The 23240-nt window shown below is 29.7% G+C and overlaps 1 protein-coding gene across 1 annotated transcript in view; it reads left to right on the plus strand.

Annotated features, from left to right (window-relative positions):
- Window positions 1-20995, plus strand: part of LOC107454159 (innexin shaking-B) — a 35981-nt gene extending 14986 nt beyond the window's left edge. Inside the window, exon 3 of the mRNA XM_021144361.3 lies at window positions 19978-20995. Within this exon, the coding sequence (XP_021000020.1) occupies window positions 19978-20811 (834 nt within the window). The 3' untranslated portion in view covers window positions 20812-20995. The remainder of the gene's footprint in view (window positions 1-19977) is intronic.
- Window positions 20996-23240: the final 2245 nt, after the last annotated feature.

Genomic DNA, 23240 nt, shown 5'->3' on the forward strand with positions numbered 1-23240 from the left:
ATTTTGTAGTTTTGTAATTTTGAACCCAACCCACAAAAGAAGGGAACACCTGGTTAAAGAATTGGGACAAACTAGTATTAGTGGAGGACTTTTTTAATGGAACTAACTAGCATTTTGCGTTACATGGAAAGGAAAAGCACGAAACCTTTTCATGGTTAGCCCGAATGCAAGGCGTTTCTAACCCATGATCCGTCTACCTCTGAGGATATTTTACGTCATCGATTTGGTCAGCATGAGTCCTTAGCAGAATTTGTATCAACCTGCTACCACTGAGATTTGAATCTGGGTTACCTCGTTGGGAGGTGAACACTGTATCTTATCAAAGCCGCTGCGGATCTGATTTGATTTTATGTAACTAAAGTAGAGAGCAATAATAATACAGGTAAATCATACTGATAATTCATACAGGATTTTCTGCATCTTTATTTTCTGAAACGCTATATTTTTCATCAACGCCAATAAAATAAATATTTTTAAATTTATTTTTAAAATAAAAATATCTTTCATATATTTTCAAAAACCATTTTTTACGTAACCAATTTAGTTGAAACACTAAGAGTCAGCGTTCACTTGAATATTTTTCAAAAAGATGAACAGTGTTAACTCAGTGATTTTATTCTTGACATTTATTTATGCGGAACGAGGCATTCCTGTTTACTGTAATTTATAATTATTAATGTATGTCAATATTTTTTATCTGAAATAATGTAACAGTAATATTTAAAAAAGTAACGCTATAATCAAAAAATTCCGGAAAAAATCAACAAAAATTAGAATTTTCAATACTAATGTTAAATTTGTCCTACTATATGGACCTGAGGCAGGGTACTGCAATAAAAATAACATGAAAAAACTTCAAGTATTTATTAACAACTGTCTAATAAGACTTTTGCGTATCAAGTGGTTCCATAAAATTTGTAATGCAGAAATCCATAGAAAAGCAAATCAGAAATCAATTTACCTGAAATTAAAAAACGTAAATGGAAAAAAGATTGGTCAAGTTCTGCGTAAACCTAAAAAATTTAAAGTAGAAACAAGTTTTTGATTGCAACCCTCTGGGCAATAGAAAAAGAGGAAGACCTAAAAATACTTGGCAGAGGCCGATTGTAAACGAATTGAAAATAATAAATAAATAACAAAAAATTTTAATAACAGTTTTAAAGTTATATATTTAAATTGTTTTAGAAAACGAAACTGAGAACGATGCTTTCTTAATTTTAATGTAATTCCCTTGATTGTAAAGGGTACACAAAATTCATTTTCGTTCACAGATAGAATAGAAAGTAGAAAGCAACAATGTTAGAGAAAATTTGTTTCAATGAGCAATTGAGGTCCAAAGATTTGTATTAAATATACAAATGAGTATAAATTCAAGTTTCTATGAATAATCAAAAAAGTGTTATAGTTAACGTTCTTTTGAATGATTGAATAACGTATAATTCAATTTTATAGTAACCATAGTATCGATTTTTTATAATCAAGAATTATTTTAATTTATAAAATGAAGCTATGAGAAATCATGGTTGAAATGTACCTAATTTTAGGAAATGTATACTAAATGTACACTAAATGTTGTAAATCTATTAAATAAACAAAATAATTTATAATTATTTTTTATTACTTCACTTGATATTATTATTATTATCAATTAAAGGAATTTTTCAAACTATAAAAATAGCGTTTATTTTTAAAGTAAATAATGTATAATTGTTATGTAAATTAGCACTTTGTGAATATTTTGGAATGATCTCTCATATTAATGTAATTCATATATGATATATACAGATGGATGATATAAATATATAACGAATACTTTTAAAAATAAATAATTATGAACATTTCGCATGAATATCAATATTGCTATTTTGAGAAGAATTTCACTTTTGACTTATTAAGTTACGAAAAAATATTTGTCATGAAGCATTCTAAAGATACAATAAATTTTTTTGTGCACTCAGATAATTAAAGAAACGTCATTGAAAGTATAAAATTCTTCCAAACAAAAATTTAAAAAAAAGTGCAGTTCACATAGAAGATCGCTTATTTTTTGATATACACATTCTGCTAAACTTTTTTCAGAGAAATACTTTTTATCGCACGTTTTCCTTTCACGCAAGATATATTTTCTCGTAAATTTTTAAAGACTATTGTTGAAACGCAGCGAAACACGTGGTTTGCCCGGCGTTTTCAAAAGAAACTCGTGACGTCACACGTGGTGTTCAAAAATAACTCACCACGCTCCTTTCTTTTGAAAAATATGTAACATTGGAGCGCAACCAAGTAACATCCAACAGTAGGAATGACGTTTCCAGTTGTTTGTGATGCAAGTGGAGAAAAGTAGTGCTCTTTGATGAATGGGTCTGTGGATAAGAGTAAGCAAACCCAGTCTTGCTTAGAATTTTGCATTGACAGATTTCGTCTACATTTTTCTCTCCTTTGCTTTTTGGGTTAAGGTTTTAATTGCAGAATGACAATACTAACTGAGCTCTTTTCATGAGCCAAGTTCATTGATTTAAATGAATAATCAATATCGGAGTTTAAATCTATGAGAACTTTCGGAATTTAGCCGATTGTCTCCTTTACTGTTGGTCAGATTTTAACGAGATTCGGTGTGAACATTGATCGATCTACAAACAAAATTATCATTCAACAATTTAATACATGATTGTTGCATAACAGTCGTCAGAGTTAAAAGTTATGAAACATCAGTTACAGAATCGAACAGACAATTGGTATAAAGAGAGAAAGATACAGATATACAGGCCTTTCTTCGTAAATTTATATGAGAATTATGGTTGTTAAGTCGTTCGTGTGTGTCAACTAGTCATTTTTTCGTTTTCGACGTAGCGAAATCAGCTGCCACCTGAGCTTTCTGCCAAATATAAATATTTACTTCAACTTTGTTCCAAATCTAAACAAATATCAGTTAGATGCGTGTCTGTCCCATCCCAGTAAAGAAAAAAAAAGCTTAGCTCATTGCGTGATAGAATCGGTGGCCCATTCCTTGCTTTAAATATTAACAAAAATTGAGAAAAATATTTACAAAGAAAGCGAAGCATTCAATAGGCAACGACCATCACTGATTGTCTATTGGTCAACCTTATTAAGCAGCACTGTTTTCAGGTCATGTTTGTTAAATGGTCATAGAGAGTTCCAATTTTCTTCCCTACAGGATCCTCGATATTATCGCTTTCTAATCCATAAGATAAATATTCTTATGTTCCTGAAAATTCTTTATTATCTGAGCCCTATGTCACTTTGCGTTGTCGTCCAGAAAAATGAAATTATGGCCAAATGCACATTTGATATAACATAGGTTCTAAAACTTCATTCCCACATGTCACATCAATCAAGGTACCTGACTCATGGGATGCTTCCGAGGTTTTCCTCTCCGTGTAACACAAATGCGAGTTAGTTCCATCAAAAAGTCCTCCACGAAAGCAAATATCTCACAATACTTGATCCAGAAGTTCCATTGCCTTCAGGATTGGGTTCAAAATTACAAGGTTACGGAGTTGAACATTAGCAGTCGTAAACCCAAAATTGGGTTGGCTGTTCAACACCCATTATATATATATAAAAGAAAAAAATCAAAGTACCTCTTTAAAAGATTTAGAGACAGAGTTGTAGCTAGGGTTAATAGCACTCCAAGACATACTCAGTTTTTGTTTCCTTGCGATATGATGTAGGATTTAAAAAAGGGCTTTTCGGGACCATTTTATGATTCAGATAAAGCAAAAACTCGTATCTACCACACTTAGCTATGTTTATTCAATTTTTTTTTATTGAATTTGATTTTAAATCTGCACAGCAACATAACTCGATTATTTCTAAATTTTTGTATGATTTGGTTTAAGATATAACAGCGAATGTTCATTAAAATTTCGCCAATTTGCAAACAAATAAAAATAATAAATAAAATAAAGTAGAAAATGAAGAAATACATAAAATAAATGTGAATAAATGAATACATAAATTAAAAAAACCCTATGTGCAATGTAAAATAACATATTAATAGAGTTCATATTCAATTTCTTGATAGATGGAATAAAAAGGTGAGAAAGTTATGTGGCCCTTAAATTGTCAAGTTAAATTGGATCTGTTTAAAAGAGAAAAGCATTTTACCCAGCAATTCATTTTTAACAATTTTTCATGAATTTGGTGTTCCTCTGAGGATGCACCAGGGGTCAGATGTCCCCCTTGCCCCCTGCTAGCTACGCCACTCGCTCTAAAAGCCATTTATCATGATGCCTGAGGAGATAATCAAACATTTTGCCCAATAATGGCAAATTTCTGGACTACTGAAAGAAAAGAAACTAACCTTAAATGGTTCATATAGAGGGATTAAATTTAAAACTTCTCACGATTTTGAACTCCCTTGTATTTCATGTAGCATTTCTAAAAATAAAATATTTCAAAAGGCAAATATAGAGAAAATATTTGCGTATTGGATTCTCTATTCCAAGATTCTTTTAAAGAAAAAATTGTTTTTATACATGTTACAAATCATATTGTTAATTGTTTTAATCACGTGTTTGCTTTTTTGTGTATTAATTTTTCCATGTTTTATGTAATAATTTAACATTTCACACGTAAAATAATTTTAACTAGCCAATAGTTTTAATTAAAAGCTTTGAATGTCTATAAAAGAATATGAAATTAAGATGTTTTATTTTCATAATAGATTTAAATACAAACTCTTTACAAGATACCGGCTTGAATTTTTCAATGATGTGCTAAAATTTTGAATCTATAACATACCTGAAAGAATCTTAAATATAAAATCTTCTATATGAACTTAAAACATTTTATTTAAAGTGAGAAAAAGTAAATGTACCTGATTTTTTATGATCTATACATCTAACCTGTATCTGAGTTTGTTTTGTTGGTCTCGTTTGGATATGAAATTGTTTTGTTTTGCTAGTTGTTTCTACATGAAAATTTCGTAAATTTTTTTCTTAAAAATCTAATAAAAGGAAGAGTTTGTATGCCTCTTATAACTGCAGAAACAGTAAAGTTAGAATTCAGAAATTTAGATAGCTGGTACAAGGGATAATTTCAGCCTTATATTCAAAAAAATGCATAAAAATTTTAATTAGTTTGTTTGAAAATAATGTCTGAAAAACGATTTTAATTAAAAGATTGTCTGAAAAACGCTTCAGCACTATGTATTTTTGAACATAAACTGCAAGTTGTTTTTTCCTGAACACAAATAAAATATATTATCAGTGATGTTTGTTAGTTAACAAGATCTACTCGCTCGAAAATTAGTATTATTCGGTACTTATTACATGTTTTTTAATAATTATTTAACGCTAATCATAGGTAAAATCAACGTGGAGTAACGTTACTAAAATAGAGGTTTGGAAACTACCTAAAACCATACGTTTATTTTATTTATAACTACTCTTTTGAGACGTGTTTATATAAATCTAAGCAACTTAATGCAAACAGCAATTGAAGTATGCAGAAAAATGATTATGCACTAAATTTCAAATCGGAAAATTCATAGATTATGTCAACTTTTGATTATTTAGCACTAGCTATGATCGATATTATTATTTTCGCTTTGAATGATGTTTTATATAATTGATATTCATTTTCATACTAAAGAAATATCAAATCATTGAGAGGAGCAACAAGTAATAATAAAAAAAATAGTGCGTGGAGTCCCTCCGCGCGGAAGAAGCTAAACTTCGCAACCTGCGAAGTTAATTGTAGAAGAATCAGCAGTCGTAGAAGGATCATTAGTTCTATTCAACGACTCTTTTTCCTACTCCGCTCGCTTCCGTGCTCTGCAATCACGGTTATATTGTGCATTTTTACCTCGTGGACCTCTTGAACCAGTGGAAGTGCTTGTGGTTGCCTCATCGTCTCGCCCTGGAAAATGTATTTGTATTAATAATGTATGTGAATGCGTCATAATGTAATTTCAGAAGAGAAAACCTAACAATCAATTGATATTCACAAGAGACGTACCTTGACATAACCTTAAATCCGTCGCATTGTTCGTGGGATTGTTTTCACTCATTTTTTACAATTGTTATCCACTAAATTTGAAAATAAAAAATATTACCCTAATAAATTATACTTCTCGCTAACGCTCGCCAACCCCCCAGAATTGCTACGCATTTCTATGTGGTTCACGCCGTGAACCATGGTTCGCTGCGCTCGCTCGCCAATGAACACAATGTGCTAGCACAAAGACATAGTATATTATCATCAAAGACATATTATTTTATCATTAAAGACATAGTATTGTACTTATGTAGAAGAATTCTATCAATGTTCTTATTGGCTTTTAAAAAAGTATATTAGCTATTTAGATTGTACATGGTGAAAAAATCAAAACATTAGCTAAATGAGAAACATATTAGCATAATAAACTATCAAATATTGCAGTTACTCACCTAAATTCAACTAAATGTGTATAATAAATTAGTTAATGCTAGAAATTCTGAAAGTTTTAGAAAAAAATTTTATTATTTAAAAATATAAACTTTAAACCCTAACTTTTCCTTGTGAGATAATAACCCCAAAAAGTCTTTCATTTTCAAGAACACAAAAATTTGTTTTATCGCCAAATGAAATATTTTTTGGTGATCAGCATTATTGAAATCAATTTCTATATTAATTAACATTTGTGGTAAAGTACATAACATTTTAGAACAAAATAAGGATGTTTTACATACAATAAATTAAAATGCATGGCTGTTAGCATTACCCGAGAAATATCACGTGGAGGTCGCCATGCTGCATTTCTAATCGGGGAGTTTTGATTTTGGTTGTTCCCCTTGCCTACTGCCAATAGAAGTTTCAATTAAATTTTTTCCAAAAAATTTTTTTTTTCTGCAAAGCTCTAAGAAATTAACACTAAGCATTTAGAATTTCTTTGAAAACACAATTATAGATTTGGCATCTTGGAGCAATAACTGAAAGGCTGTCAAATGACTTAACTCTTGACAGGCCAACATAAAGTTGTCCATGACTAAAAACTTGTTTAGTCAATACTAAACTGATTTTTTCAAAAGTCTGACCATGTGACTTATTTATAGTCATGGAGAAGGCCAGCCTAATTAATTCCTAATTGAGTTTAAATTAAATATTATCATGTTTTTAGGGCATGAATCTGAATTTAACATCCTGATAATGCTCACTCTGGTTATTGTTTCCATTTTTAGAAGCGCTATATGTTGAGCCACCTCATGTGACATTTGCCATGTGACATTTTTAGCAGTAATCATTGGTCGATTTTCTAACGTTGCCATTCGGGGATTTGTAATGAGGCTTTTTTTTTTGGTGCCGTGTAAGAGAAATATATATATATAGATGTGTATCAAAACAAACTAAAAAAATATTTATAGAGAAACAGTACTTCTATGACTTTTATTATTTTTATGCTAGTGAGAACCAAAACAATATGGAAATGAATGAGGGAAAACTGGATCCTACCACGTGATTTCCCGGCCAATAAAAATGTAGCGTTAAGCGTTTAACACAACCTTGTTGAAAGTCGCATAAGAAGTATAACTTCAAAAATTAAGTTGTTTTTCTTTTTTTAATTGTCTCAGTTCACGCATTTTAGTTGTGTGTTTGATAACACAGTAATAATTAATTCATATTTGGGTATTATTTATGATTTTTTTCTTTTTCCACGTGCGATGAACTAGGATTACGCTCCGCTAGTATGAGACAAATAATATGCGATTCTTCTATAAGTTTTGCTGAAGTAATAATAACAAAAAAATACACTTCTTTTATAATAAAAAGTTTAGTGTAATAAATTAACTTTCAGACTATTGTTGAGTTTTTTTTAAGTATTGCATGACGTGATATTGAAATATCTAGTCTCTGAAGCGTAAACGTAAATTTCTCCTCATTCTTGTATTTTTATTCTTTTTGACTTAGATATACCACGAATTTTGTAAAGTATTTATTTCTCAGCAAGAAGAAAGTATTTAGTTCTAAAAAAAGTGTTTAATGCTTAAAAGTACTATTTAATTCTGATATTTTTGAAGTCTTGCTGAACCCGAAAATTCTAACTACACTTTGTTAGAAAACCTTTCGAACATTAATGCATAATTTACGTTACGGTCAATTGGAGTTCCTTTTCAGAGTTTTAAATTTTAAGTTAAGTTTTGTGTGCTTCATTATAGGTTGGGGGGAGAAAAATAATTCTTAGATTTGGTTTAAGGCATGTAAAATTCAATGGTGAATAAACATATTTCGATTATTTTCTCTTTCAGTAAAAGTGGAAAAAACTGACAAATAAACTTATCTGCGCAACTGGAGATTGGACAGGAAACTGTCACTAAAGTTAATTTCTTGGAAATGTTTTCTTTATGTAAGGGAAAGGGGGTAAAATGAAGAAAAACATACTTAAGAACAGTTTAAAGGAAATTATTTATTTTTTTAATAAATTATATCGATACTTGGCACTCGTTAAATTGCTAGATTCTCGTTAAAAAGATTTAAAGCAAACAAACAAAACAAACAGTGTCATAAAAATAGTGTAAAAAAAGAGAACTTATGTGTAGATATGCATATACGTTTATGGAGCTTGAGAAAATCCCGAAAATTCTTTTTTAAAAATGAATTTAGGTATTGCCTCTGTAGGTAATCTACCTTACTTAACTACATAGTTACTTTACTGATTGATAAATGGCATTGCTGAAAGTTTTATAAAAGTAATTAATTTTTTTATGAATGTTCTCTTATTTTTTTCAAATTTTTTACTTTTTTAAAAAATGTTAATTAAATATTATGAAAATATTTCAAATGTACTAGGTATCGTTTTATACGGCTCTAAATTTTTATTGAACATTAAGAACACATTCGTGCATTTTCATGAAGCGTAATAAAAAATAAAAATTCTGCACATATGTTATGAAAATGAAAAAGTGGTATTAAATGGCACAGATTGATATTATACTGATTGCTATTTATACTGATTGCTATTGATACTGATTGCTATTTATACTGATTGATAATAAATATCACAGCAGGAGAAAGGTAAAGTTGTCATTGGTTGTATAATGATATATAATTATAGTGTTAAAATACTGGTTCTACAAAATAATAGTGACAGGTCACTCTAGAATTAAAAAAAAGTATTATTATTATTATTATTATACCATTAATATACTTTTTCACAGATTTAGTTACATTGATGAATATATGAACATATGAACATATTTTTGAACATATGCAAACATGAACATATTATGAATATATAAACATATTTTTAAAATGTTTTTGAACATATGAACATAGTTTTATTTTTTAAATTTTTTTTTTAAAATTCTTACTTCTTCTACTTTAATATTTTCTGAGCATAAATAATAAATGTTTGATATCAAAATTGACATTATTCAAATAATGTATGTTATTCAAGGCGTATTACTTTCATTCTAATTTCCAAGCATGAAACAACTTTTCGTGACCAAGGCAGATTTGTAACAGATTTTTTAGAAGTATTAAAAGTAATGAAATTGTATAAGACCGTTTTCGAGACAATAAATTAGTAATAAAATTAATACTCCAGGTAGCTTCCCTCCATACAGAAAAAAAATCGAAGCAAAATCCTTAAAAATATTCACAGATTTTCGCGAGACGAATGAGCTAATAGTAAATAATAATATACATTTAAGAAATTGCGAACTTGTAAATATGGATATTCTTCTTATGACTTAAATTGTTAAATTTTCTAATCATCTACTAACGTTTGACATATATTTTAGATACATACTAATTTCGAAAAAGGTATTATTTTAAGAAATTTAATCTAAAGGAAAATGTTTATTAGAAAGAAAAAATAATAAAACACTTTATTAAATAGCACCGATGACAAGAAAAATGATTTACCAATGTGTCAAAGGATAAGTTTACACGCACTAGATAATTTAAGTGGGGACACCTATCGATACGCAAAGTGACTACACAGTTAAGTAAGGTAGATTGCATATTGGGACAATTTCAAAATTTGTCTCATCGTTTTCTTTAGAAATGGAGATTATAAAACGGGTGTCTATCAGAGAAATGCTGGATCCATCCACTTTTCCAGGAGAAGAAAATTACTCCTCTATACTTTGTTTCTCAAATAGAACGAAAATGTTTAAAATTTTTACCAGGCTATGTTTCAAAAGCTTTTTATCTGATAAATTTAGAACGCCATGCAGTCTTTTGCTTGCAAGTTCAGGGATCTTTCATAGTATTTAGTTTTTTGTCCCTCATATCCATTGCATCTTCTATCATATCCATTCTATCATATCTATCATATCCCTTACATTATATCCATTTCATCTTCTTCTGCTGGAATCTGTATAGTCTACTAGATGTCCTGACACTTTGTGTTGGTGAGATATGGGCAAAGTAATCCCCAATTTTTATGTGGATCGTGGAGTAACATTGCCCTATTAAACAATTGCGCGAAAATTAGGCATAATTTCACAACCATACTCCTTTAATAATTATTGTAAGCATCACAAATTGAAAATAAAATGTCATTATAATTTACTAGTTGTTGCTAAAGTTTTAAAAATCAAAATTGCTAAAGTATTCAAATTTCTTGCTTAATATCCAGTTTACAAATTAATTATTATCACACTGATTAACTATCTCTAGCTGAATAGCTTTTCCCTCAATCTTGACAACATTGCAACAAACAGTCCTGTTTTTTTACAGAGCCTCCAAAGGCAACCGTGCAATTATTCTTTGTTATCCAAACTTTTTTTTAGAGAAAGGAGAAAATTACCCCAGGGGGGGGGCACTGATTAACTTAAACATGTTTCCGGGTGAGGATATTATGGTTTTAATTATGAACTGTAATTTATTCGTAGTAACCGTTAGGTGTATTAAAAAAGTCCTAAAATCTTAAAGATTAATCAGAGCAGTGTGCGTATGCTAATCTGAATCCCAAAGTAGATCATCTGACAAAAAAAGAAAGAAAAAAGAAGGAAACATGGGTTTATTATAGAGCACAAACTTCGCCATGAAATAAGAGCGGTTAAGTGAGTTAGTGGCTCAGACGGTTAAAACCAGTTACAAAAATATATCGACAAAAAGGCAAATTATGAAATTATTAAAATATCACACTATTAAATAAACTACCTAGCTTTAATATAAACATGACTGAAAGAAGAAAAGTGTCAATGCAATTTAATTAAAAGTTTTGTTTCATTATTATAAATAGGACTGAAAAGTAAATATTTTCTATGCAATTTTAAAACATATTTCTTATTATTATCATAAACATGAAGAAAAATTATGTTCTATTTATGGATTTTCAAAGTATATTTGAAGCATATGTAGAATTTATTTTGAATTTTATAAACACATATCTGGTTGTTTTTACACATAAATACTTCATAATAAATTTATTTCCAACAAACATTTAAAAATTTTTTTTTTCCATGCGTTATATTTGACTGTTACACCAATTAAAAAAAAAGTCTTAAAAGTTTTTTTTCCTAAAGAAACAATCTTTTTAATCTTATCATAATAAGTGTTTGGGGGAAAGGTAGGAAAGACACCGAAAACACCATTAACGTGACAAGCCAAATAAAAAACTCTAAATCTCACACGTTATTGCGAAACTCGTCGAAATAATTCTCCTCAATTCGTCGAGACCATGAGTCAAGTGGTTAATTTCACACACATAATTTCTTTCGTTCGGAAATAGCTGTTAGTGTCTCTGGAAAAGATGTTATTTTAAAAGTTTACTGAGTGTTAAGTTGTCGGTCAGAAGTATTATGTGGCGCCAAATCTTATCTTTTACTAAAAATTTAAAATTATTGACTGACTGAAACGACAGTTGAAATGAGGCAGACCATTCTAGTATCTATTTTGAATATTTCGGTATCGTACTCTGGAAAAGATTTTGATGTATAAGTTGTCATCATTTCTGGTGTTGTGGTAAACTATATAGATATTTAAGTATATAACTGTAGCAATCGTGCAAAAAATTATATAAAATTGGCAAAATAACAATTGTTTGAAAGAATTAATGCGAATGTAACACTAAAAATGTGCATATTTTTTGAATGATATATTTTTTACAACCAAACTATTGATTCTAATGTGCATTAAAATATGTGTTGCTAGTAAATAAACAAACGAAAAAGGAATAAATCAATAATAACAGTGAAAAAATAATTTCAAGTTCTAGTATTCGCAAAAGTGTAACAGTCACATTTAGTTAACTACTCTTTATTTCATTGAGTTTTGTGATAAATTTTATGATAAATAGAAAGTAGGAAAAAAACTATATTGATAATTTATCTAAAAGCATTTACGCATTATTATAAGCAATAACGCTATTTTATATTTATTTTTTTAAAGCACTAATAGTATATTTGAATCATATAAAAAGATATTTTATTCAATATCGAAATATATTTAAGTCGAAAAAAATAGTAAGAATTTTAAATGTTTAAATTAAATCGTATATTAATCGCATTATCTTTTCAAAATGTAGTTTTGTTTTCATTAGCATACGATAATCTTAAAGGAAAAATATCCAAGGATTTTGTGGAATTGATATGAAACAGATTATCAAACTATTAAATGGAATTTTATGAATTCGATTAAAAATAATAAAAAAAACCCCACATACTCAAGTAAGTTAGGGTCATCATATTTACCACGATAGTTCACTGGATCCATTAGGTTGAAAACTTTAACAATTCGCAGCCTTTTTTTTTTTAAAAAAAAGTGGTTTTTACTTGCTCTATTATTTGAGTAAAAACTACATATTTTTAAGTTTCTTGTAAGCATACATTTCATGCGATTGTTTTTTTTAAAAATTCTTGTAGTTGAGTCGCTTTGTCTCAGGGAATAGAGGGTTCGCTTCCCAATGAAGTAAGCCAAGTTCGATTCCCAGCGGTGGCAGATTGATACGAATTCTGCTCCCGACTCACACTGGCCGCAGTGCTGACACAAAATATCTTCAGTGGTACACGGATCATAGGTTAGAATATTTTTGCCGTGGGACCCCCAGAAAGATATTTTCGTGGTTTCCCTCTCCATGTAATACAAATGCGGGTTAGTTCCATCAAAAATTCCTCCACAAAGGCTAGTTTGTCCCTATGCCTGATGCAGGAGTTCCTTTGTCTTCTGGATTCGAAATTAAAAGGTTACGGAGTTGAACATTGCTAGTCGAATATTCAGAGTTGGGTCGGTTGTAAAATAAAATAAAATTCTTTCAGTTAAAAGAAATATTATTTAATGACTAAATTTGTAAGCAATAAGCATGGGAGAAGTAAATAATTTAGTCTCTTTTATCTTAATTTTGTTTTTGCGTATTTTATCATATCACTAAGATCGTTTAAGTGATTAAAAATATTTTTTTTACATATAATTGTAAAACACTTTTATTCCAAGTCAATTTCTCTCAAAATATAATATTTTGGGTATATTTATTACTTCTATTATTTATTTTTATAATGATCTGAACAATATTAAATTGTACATAATTATGAATAGTAGTTTTTACATAAATTATGAATTTGAAATTAAAAAATATGAATTTATCAGTGGAACAGTTCTTGGGAATACAAAAAATGTGTTTAAAATTTAAATAATCAGTTGTTCAACTTTAATTGCATTATTTTAGGTTAGTCTTTCTTACCTTTAAATCTCATCGTAGTATGAGAAAATCCGACAATTTGATCAAAATTATTACTCACTTATTTAATTTTCTTTTATTTTTGCGAATTGTACGTTAAAGCGTACAATAAAACTAATAATGAAAAACATTTCCCGTAATTTTGAATTTGAAAAGCTTCCTTATGACGTAAATATAATAATCCGTGTATAACAGTAGCTATATCAACTGTTAAAGAAAGCTTACAATTTTCACCTTTTTTTGTTCCTAATTTATCAAATCACAGTTTAAAGTATAAAAGTTTGTTTACGTCCACGGTTAAAGGTGTGACAATCATGACACTCGTCTTGTATTAGGAATGGGTGCCAAAAGACAGACCACCAAAAATAAAGAAACATAAACGTCTTTTAATGTCTTCTTTCAGTTGAAGTTAGTGTGTCAAAGTGCCAGGAAACAGTTCGTTGACACCGTGCGTTAAAAACAAGTTGACAAAAAATTATACCTTACTCATCGGAAATAATATTTAAAAAAATCATATATCACGCCATTGTTCGTGAAAATTCTCTACATTTTATGATTGCTTTCACACCGAAAAAAAATACCCTAATTTATGATTTTTTCTTTCATTTTTGACGAAAATGTTTACTGGCAAAAGCATTGGGTGCGCATTTCGTCAAATCTATAATACTGCTATCCTGACTTCCTGTAGGATATGGTATTTTTCATAAGCATCAGGTCCAATGCATCGTATCGATCTTCAACGAAAAAAAAAACGAACTATTATTTTGTCAAAATGAGGAAATGTCTATCTTTTCTTGTCAGAGGATGCGATATTTCTGCAAAGCATCAGTTTAGTGCAACATATCGGTTAACACTATTGATGTGGAAATAAAAAGTAAAAAAAAAAGTGGTGAAAGAGAATAAGTTCGCAATCGACACAAAGATTCAAACTGAGACTTGACCAACAAGCAAGCGTTATAACACTTTCACCATCCTTGCAGTAAATACAAATCATTTTAAAATCAAATAAAAATAGTGTAGGAAAAGAAAACTACCATTGCCTTCTCTGTTGATTCCTAATCTAGACTATCTCGTTCGTATAATTTATTATAAAAGCAAAAAAAAAANAAAAAAAAAAAAAAAAAAAAAAAAAAAAAAAAAAAAAAAAAAAAAAAAAAAAAAAAGATATCATCCTAAATAACTTTTGTTTTAAACTTTTGTTTTAATGTTAAGATTCTCATTCGCTATATCTTTAGTAGTTTTCTAACAAAAGGAAAAATTTTTGCATACACTTATATTATATGTTTATTCAGAGAAAAATAAATTTTAATAAAAAATAAATTATAATAATTATTTATCCTATTTTATTATTTTTTTTTAATAATGATCTGGCAATTTCTGAATTCAAAGCCATACAGAGTTTTAAGTCATTTTAATTTACTTAATTTGGAATAATGAAGTGCAAAATTTGAAATAAATTGGTTGAATAGTTTTTGAAAAATAGTTTAAAAAATTGGCTTCTTGAAATTTTATTACTCAGAAACTTTTCGATCCATTTCGCTCAAATGTTTCACTTTCATTTTAATTTGCGCAGTAAAAAAATGATGCAAATGTTTACATTGGTTCTAAATCAAAATTCTTTAGTATTAACAAAGAAGAATTATCAGAATAATTGATTTCTAAAGGCAATTACATGCCCTTCAAAATGTTACTTTGAAACAATGTTGCCCTCGCATTTGATTTGACAATAAATTTTAAACTTTTAATAGAATTTCTTTATTTTATTTTATGAGCGTCTTTGAACTGTCAACCCAATTTAGGGTTTATGGCTACCAATGCTCAACTCCGTAGCCTTGTACATTTGAACCCAATCCAGAAGGTAAGGGAATTCCAGGATCAAGTATTGGGAGAAATTTGCACTTGTGGAGAACTTTTTGATGGAACTAACCCGCATTTGCGTTACATCTAGAGGAAAGCCACGAAAACCTGTCACGGTTAGCCTCATGGAAAGGGAACTGTAACCCATGATTCGTCTACCACTGACGATATTTTACGACAGCACTGTGGTTGGTGTGAGCCGGGTGCGGATTCCGAATCGACCAGCCCTCACTGGGATTTGAACCCGGTTCACCTCATTGGAAAGCGAGCACCCTATCCCCCAAGCCGGCTCTGATGAAATTATTGGAACTGAAATAATTGTATGATAATTATGGAATGATACTTTTCGTTTACCGCCTTAATTGGAAATGCGTGAGTTGAAAAATTGGCTGAAAAAGCAATATTATATCTATTATATTATTATAATATTATATATAATTCTTATATCGACTTTTTTTATTTAAGGTATAAATCAGAAGTTTTAGAAATTATTAACCAAGAAATATTTGATATTATTAGAAAAAAAGTATTAAGCACAAATAAAAAAAAAATCAAAGCTCTATTATTGACAAAGACGCATCATTATCTGAACAATTAATTTCTATCGGCAATTGCATTCCCCTAAAAATTTGACTTTAAAACGATGTTGCCCTCGCATTTGATTTTACAAAACATTTTAAATTTTTATCTTACTCATATTCTTAGGTACAGCCTCGGTTTTAAAAAGTTTTTTAGAGAAAAAAAAAACAAGAGTTGATTGAAAAAATAATAGGAAAACCTATGTTTCATAAATACTAATTTGCATAATTATATTTGATTACGTTTAAGTTTCTACCAAATTTATTAGATTTTTAAAAAGAAATCTTTTAGCTGCGTTCGTTTACGCCAATCAGTATTCAAACACGTGGGGAGCTTAATCTGTATTTCTGTTTAAATATTTGCATGCCTGGTTGATATGTAAGGGTAAAAAATAAATGCCCGATCTGAATTTTCGCATATTCCGGGTATGCAGGGCGATGTAATTTTCGAACACTAACATGTCACATTACAGTACTGTATTGCATTTTAAATTACAATCCTTAATTTATACTTGATAAAAAGAAAGGCGAAAAAGCATGCACATTAAAATTTCAAATTTATGTAAAGTTGTAAAATACAAAATTAATCTTTGATGATGGCCTCAGATAAAGGCCTTTAATACTTGAAAAAAAAAACTTAAGTGCAGAGAATGACGTGCTTGAGTTAAACGGGCCATGGCCTTTTACTTAAAAAACAAGAATGTAGTGAATTCCTAGAAATGACCCCACCCACCTATAATGAATTAAAATTAAAGAATCATTACTGAGGAAGGCGGGCTGAAAACATTAAAACTTATTTAATTGCACGAGAGAACTGAAAGGAGTTTAAAGAGATTTATAAGAAATAACTCCAAGTTCAGACATGTTTTTGTTTGTTTTGTTCACCTGTCCCCTTCAACTGCGATTCCATTGACTTCTGTAGCGTTTTTATTTCTTCCTTGATTAAATACTAATTTACAACTCAAAATAGGCAAATTATTTTACTAAATGTTTGACAAGAACTCTAAAATATCTGTATAAAGGGTATAGCCTACATAATGAAGTATATTCAAATTAGGTATTTTAATAATTAATTGGGTTTTTTAAGTATATTTGCGAATTTTCCTATTCGTATTTAATATGCGTATTACACTACATTCTTCTTACAATATCTGCTGAATGGCATTTGATATTTGACGCCAAATGCTTGAAACGCAACAATGGTAAAAGGAATCGCATTTCTGCTAAGAGGAAGGCAATCCTCCTTTAAGGTTATTAATGTTGACAGATAATAATTCATTGAAATTTCATCTGTCAATTCAGTATAATATTTATAATAACAAAATATGTAATTCTCATAACTTCAAAACCGTTTTTGCTAGCATCTCAAAATTCAGATAGTGAATGAAAGGTACAATTTTAGACCCAGATTCCTGAAATCGTTAAAAAAATTAAATTAAATCGTTCGGGACAAACGTTTAAAAATTGGAATATTATCAATGGTTTAGAGCTAACCATTGATATCATTTAAGCTGCAGACGATTCTGTTTTACCAAATATTTTAATGATAACACCAGTGAAATTTTATAGCTTATAGCTGTCATTAATTGAAAAAAAGAGAATTTATTACACTTTCTTTAATTTTTAATTTTTCCTCTAACATTCGTTGCGTCAGAAAAACTCAATGACCAACGTGATAATGGTGAACTACATCGCCAAAATAATACTCCTATAATTCTATAGTTTGAAATCATTCGTTTATTTTGTTTATAATTATGCTTTATAAACGAGTTTCTGTAAAATTAAGTAATTTAAATCAACGGTAATTGAAATAAAAAGAGTTATATACTGATAAGCAGCATTAATTGAGAAATGATGGTTATTCGCTTAGGTGAAGCGTGAAAACTCGCCAAGGATGTTTGAATAATTTTGATAATAGGTACCAATTGAAATAAAAAAAATAGTAAGTTACGTATTAAAAAGCGATATTAATGGAGAAATGATACTAAATAATTTAGGAGATACGTAGATAATCTCTAGACTATCATTAACGCTCAATTGTGGAAACATTGTGGTAATATTTTGCAATTGAAACAAAAGCAAAAAATAAGCTGGACACTAAAAATCAAAATTAATGGAGAATGGTACTAATTCATTTCGTTAAGGGAAAAAAGCAAAAACTCGCCATATTATTTTTAACGCCAATGATGCTTCTTTGAGCTGCGGTGACTTAGGGAATAGAGCGCTCATACCGCAATAAAGTGAACCGGGTTCAAATTCCAGCAATGGCTTGTCGATACGAATTCTGTATCCTGCTCGCACCGACCACAATGTTAGCGTGAAATATCCTCAGTGGTAGATGGATCATAGGTTAGTCCCCTTGCCATCTGGCTAACCATGGAAGGTTTTTGTAGTTTCCCTCTCCATGTAACGCAAATGCGAATAATTCCACCAAAGAGTATTCCACGAAAGCATTTTTCCTATAATACCTAATCCAGACGTTCAATTGTCTTCTGAATCTGGCTAAAAATTACAATGTTACGGCATTGAGCATTGGTAGTCCAAAATTGGGTTGGCTTGGAATTTATATCGTCCCTAAATTGGAACGACGATTTAAAAAAAAATGTGCTTCTTTATTTTTAGAAATGGTTCTAATTGAAATGAAAAAAAACTGAACTATGTACAAAAGTGCAAAATTAATGGAGAAAAAGAACTAACCCGTTTAAGAGAAAGACAAAAAAATTCGTTATGTTATTATTGACGCCAATGATGCTTAATTAATTTTGGTGACATGTACTACTGGTGTATTGGTAATTGGTACAGTTTTAATCGATACCAATTATACTATTGTAGGTACAATTAGTATATTTGGTTCAGATTTAAACTGCAATACTGTGCAGTTTTAATATAGATACAAAGAAAACAGTTTTTTACTGGCTCTTAAAAGGAATAAGTACCAGAGAAAATCGATCGATTGTGTTCAGTTATAACTATATGGTCTTCGAGAGTCTTAGCAAATGATTTGGAATTAAATTTAATCTATATTTTGAAGACAGAAATTACTAAGAACTTGCTTTGTTTAATTTAGTAACATAAAATCGCAGACGAGCACAAAATATAATAGTAAATAAATTTTTTAAAATTATTTTAGCTTTGTTAGTTGTCCATGATTTCCTAGTGCTTTTCAGTGCTGATTTATATTGTTTACTTTTTTACCCCGCCCCGTACGAAGAACAGATATTCAGCTAACGTTAATCATATGAACACCTAAATTTGTTACAGCTACCAAAAGTTAAATAAAACTAGAAGTATGAGCAGTATAGAAAGAATATCAGTCGTATTTTGATGATACTCAATTAAAACTGGCTGTTGTGAGCAGACTCTCAATCGCAAAGGGATATTGGCCTTTTTTAAATCAATTTATTTAATCCTTTGTGGTCTAATGTTTATTATCAGCCACTACAGCCAAGAATCATATTGATCCTATAGCATTAAACAGTGCTGTTTACTTAAAACAATAGGTTTTGGAAACTTATAAAACTCAAAACAATATTTCACAAATTATATTTAAATGTGTGGCGTAACTACCACTATAAATATTGAATAACAAATCATTAGTATATGAGACATGTTAACTTGATTCTGTCTTGAGGTAAAGGTTGACATACTCGTTAATTACATATCATTTCAAATGTAATAGCTCCATAGAAATCTCTCTCGACAATAGTGACGTTTGTAGAATTAAAGCAAAAATTTATGCGTTTCTAATTATTGAAGTAGTAGATTAAAACTGTAAAGTTACTTTTTACTCTCGGTATTTGGAAATTGTTTTATTTAGGAGTTTGCATAAGTTATTAAAACAAGTTATTTTCAACTTGCAGAACACATGACACAATTAAATACAATTAAATATTAACGTTATTTTTTTTCATATTTCAGGTGGGTACAGACATACCTCATCCAGGTATCGATTCAACCCCAGATGAAAGCAAATTCAGGTACCATAAATACTACCAATGGGTTTGCTTCATGCTATTCTTCCAAGCTACTTTATTTTATATTCCAAGATGGCTGTGGCGCATGTGGGAAGGAGGAAAGATACAGGCACTCATGATGGACCTGGACATTGGACTCCTGGGGGAAGCCGAAAAGAAAGCAAAGAAAAAACTCTTGGTCGATTACTTGATGTGCAGCTGGAAGACACATGACTGGTACGCTGGACGGTACCTCATATGTGAAATCCTCTGCTTCATCAACGTGGTTGGACAAATGTTCTTGCTCAACAAGTTCTTTGACGGTGAATTCTGGGAATACGGTCTTGAAGTGATCCACTTCGCAAGTATGGATCCGGAGGAGAGAATGGATCCAATGATAAGGATTTTTCCACGTGTGACAAAATGTCGCTTCATGAAGTATGGTCCATCCGGGAACATTGAAAAATACGATGCCCTGTGTGTCATGCCTCTGAACATCATCAATGAAAAGATATACATCTTCCTCTGGTTCTGGTTCGTGGTACTAGCTATTTTGTCAGGATTTGTTCTGATATTTCACATGGTTCTATTTGCCTGTCCACCAGTTCGGGTATATGTATTGAGCATGAGGTTCAGGTTTGCACACATGGAGAACTTGCACATGCTTGTAAGGAAAGGATCGTTCGGTGATTGGTTCCTTATTTACATGTTGGGTCAAAACGTAGACTCTATGATATTTAAAGAGATTGTTGTAGAAGTAGCTCATAAAGTTACTAGTGAACCGAAAGAATCTTTATGACCAATGAAAACAAAACTAGAACAGTGCCGTCATAGAACTTCAACCAAAATTTTCAAGCACAATATAATGTTTAATGTTATTTTTGTGAAATTGTGTTTGAAATTTGTTCACTGCCATATCACATTTAAATATATCACTTCTTTTCTAAAGTTGACTTTCTATAATTAAAAATGTACTTTTAGAATGTTCTGTGTTCTTTTTCTCATTATTCATATTAAAATTAAAATAATTGAAATTGGACATAGTGTTAAACTAACTCAGCTTCAGAAACGGGGTGAGGTAATGTTCACATTACATGTAGGGGGACAAGGGATGATCAAATCATCTTTTTGAAACTCTGACTGGAATGATTTGAAATTATTAATGTAATTTCTAATTGTGAATTTTGGCTAGAGAAAAAGCACATTTTACACATTAAATTATCTGAATTAGAAATACGTGTTTATCGAAAATAATAAATTTTCCACCAATTCAATTAAAAACAACTCAACTACTTTTTTCACGTAGATTTTTTTAATATAAAGTTCATAAACACGTGGTTTGACTAGAGCCCCTGAATTAGTTTTATTGGCTTTGACAAGCTTTTGTTAAATTTAATTTTTGATGCCGCTTTGTTTATTTATATCTTGTAAACCATTGGCTTGATTATGATAACCAAGCTTTATCATTAGAAATAAATGATTATTAAAAATATTTAATAAAGATGTTAAAGTCAGAGGCTGAACTACATCCTTGAGTCGAATAAATCAATCAATTGTCGTAATTTTATATCTGTAATAGGCAACTATCTGTTTGCACTATTTCTATTGAACATATGGTAGTCTTATCCTAATAGAAACGTTTTCTTATTGGTTGTTATCTAACTGATTGATAACTGATCAACAGGAAAGTGAATTAACGTCAGCTTAGGTCAGTCTCTATAAACTTTGAGTAAAGCTTTTTTCATTTCATTAAAGTCTTGAAACTTTAACCACTGCTGTATGTTACTATCATTTGTAAATAATTAAAACCAATCACTAATAACAACCTTAAAAATTTTCTTTTGAAGGTATCGTTATTTGTGCTTCAGGCGTGTTTCAGATCGCAGACTAGTTAAGAGCTTTAGATTTACATCGGCAATATACATACATAGAGTGAATTTTCTGCATATTAAATACATTGAAATTAAATGAGAAATAATTTAGAAGTTCGTGTGTTTCAGGCTAAACTCTGTTAAGAATAAAGGGTTATGCCAAAAATGTAAGCATAAATAAAAAAATACCTGTGCAAAAGTGAGAAAGAAGATAAACAAAGCAATGCATAAAATTATTTATAATAAAACCCTAGATAATAGTAAAAAGAGGTAATACAAAGAAGAAAAAAACTTGCATATCAGGTAAATAAATTTATAAATATCAACCTAAAAATTAGTGCTGAAAAAAAAATAGTTTCGTAACATGAAATAAAGAACAAAATATAATTAGTTGAAAGATGTTATAGGATTAGGATAGTTCTTAGGCTTGTTAGGATAGTTCTTAGAAATAAAAAAACCCAGGCATTTACTACATTTTAAAATAAAAAGTTTTATTGCTCATTACATGTGTTTTCTAAAAATGGAATAGGTTTGTTCGTGAAAACCCTGTCCTCGGATCAGAAATTTTTTAAGGTGCCCATTTCTTACTATGACCAATTTAACATATGTGGGCACTTTGAATGACAATATTTATTTTCTGAAAATAGTTCTGCTTTTTATATTCAAAGATAATAATTATGGAAGCAGAAAAAAAATGAACTGGCTGCCTTTAGACCTGTGGATCGAATGCTCAAAATTTTCACAAAGAATGTTTCGCATCACTCTATAAGGGACACATCTAATGTATATTAAAATAAACATATTTAAGGCAAACGATATGAAATAAAGTTTCTAATCATGCATGTTGCGCGTAAAAGTACTTTAAAAAGAACAAACTCGCACTAGCTTTCCGTTACATAGGCAATATACTCCAGAATTCTTTTGACAAAATTCTTATTAAATCAAATTATCTAAATTTTGTTCATATTCTGTAGTCGCTTGGCTAATTTTTATAAATTAATAGATTAATATAGATCTATTTTCATAAATACGCTTATAACTCACAGATTTAAAATTAATTATTTCAAAATAAAGAATCGAAGTGGAAACGATTGTTTGTCATGTTTGTTTAAAAACATAAAATAATGATGATTTTAGTTTTAAAATAATATTTTTTGATTTATAGTCTTTCAAGAAGTATAAATCATTATAAATTCTGGAATGTAAATTCTAGGATTATAAATTCAAGGAGTATAAATTCTGGTCCTCGATTTCCTTAGGGTCAACGGTTTGATGGACCTTGTCTGACTTTGTCAGGTATTTGGAGGATAATCCACAAGAACAACAAAAAGTTATGATGATTATTCATGCTTCATAA

Source organism: Parasteatoda tepidariorum, chromosome 1 (assembly GCF_043381705.1).
Source record: "Parasteatoda tepidariorum isolate YZ-2023 chromosome 1, CAS_Ptep_4.0, whole genome shotgun sequence".
Taxonomy (NCBI): domain Eukaryota; kingdom Metazoa; phylum Arthropoda; class Arachnida; order Araneae; family Theridiidae; genus Parasteatoda; species Parasteatoda tepidariorum.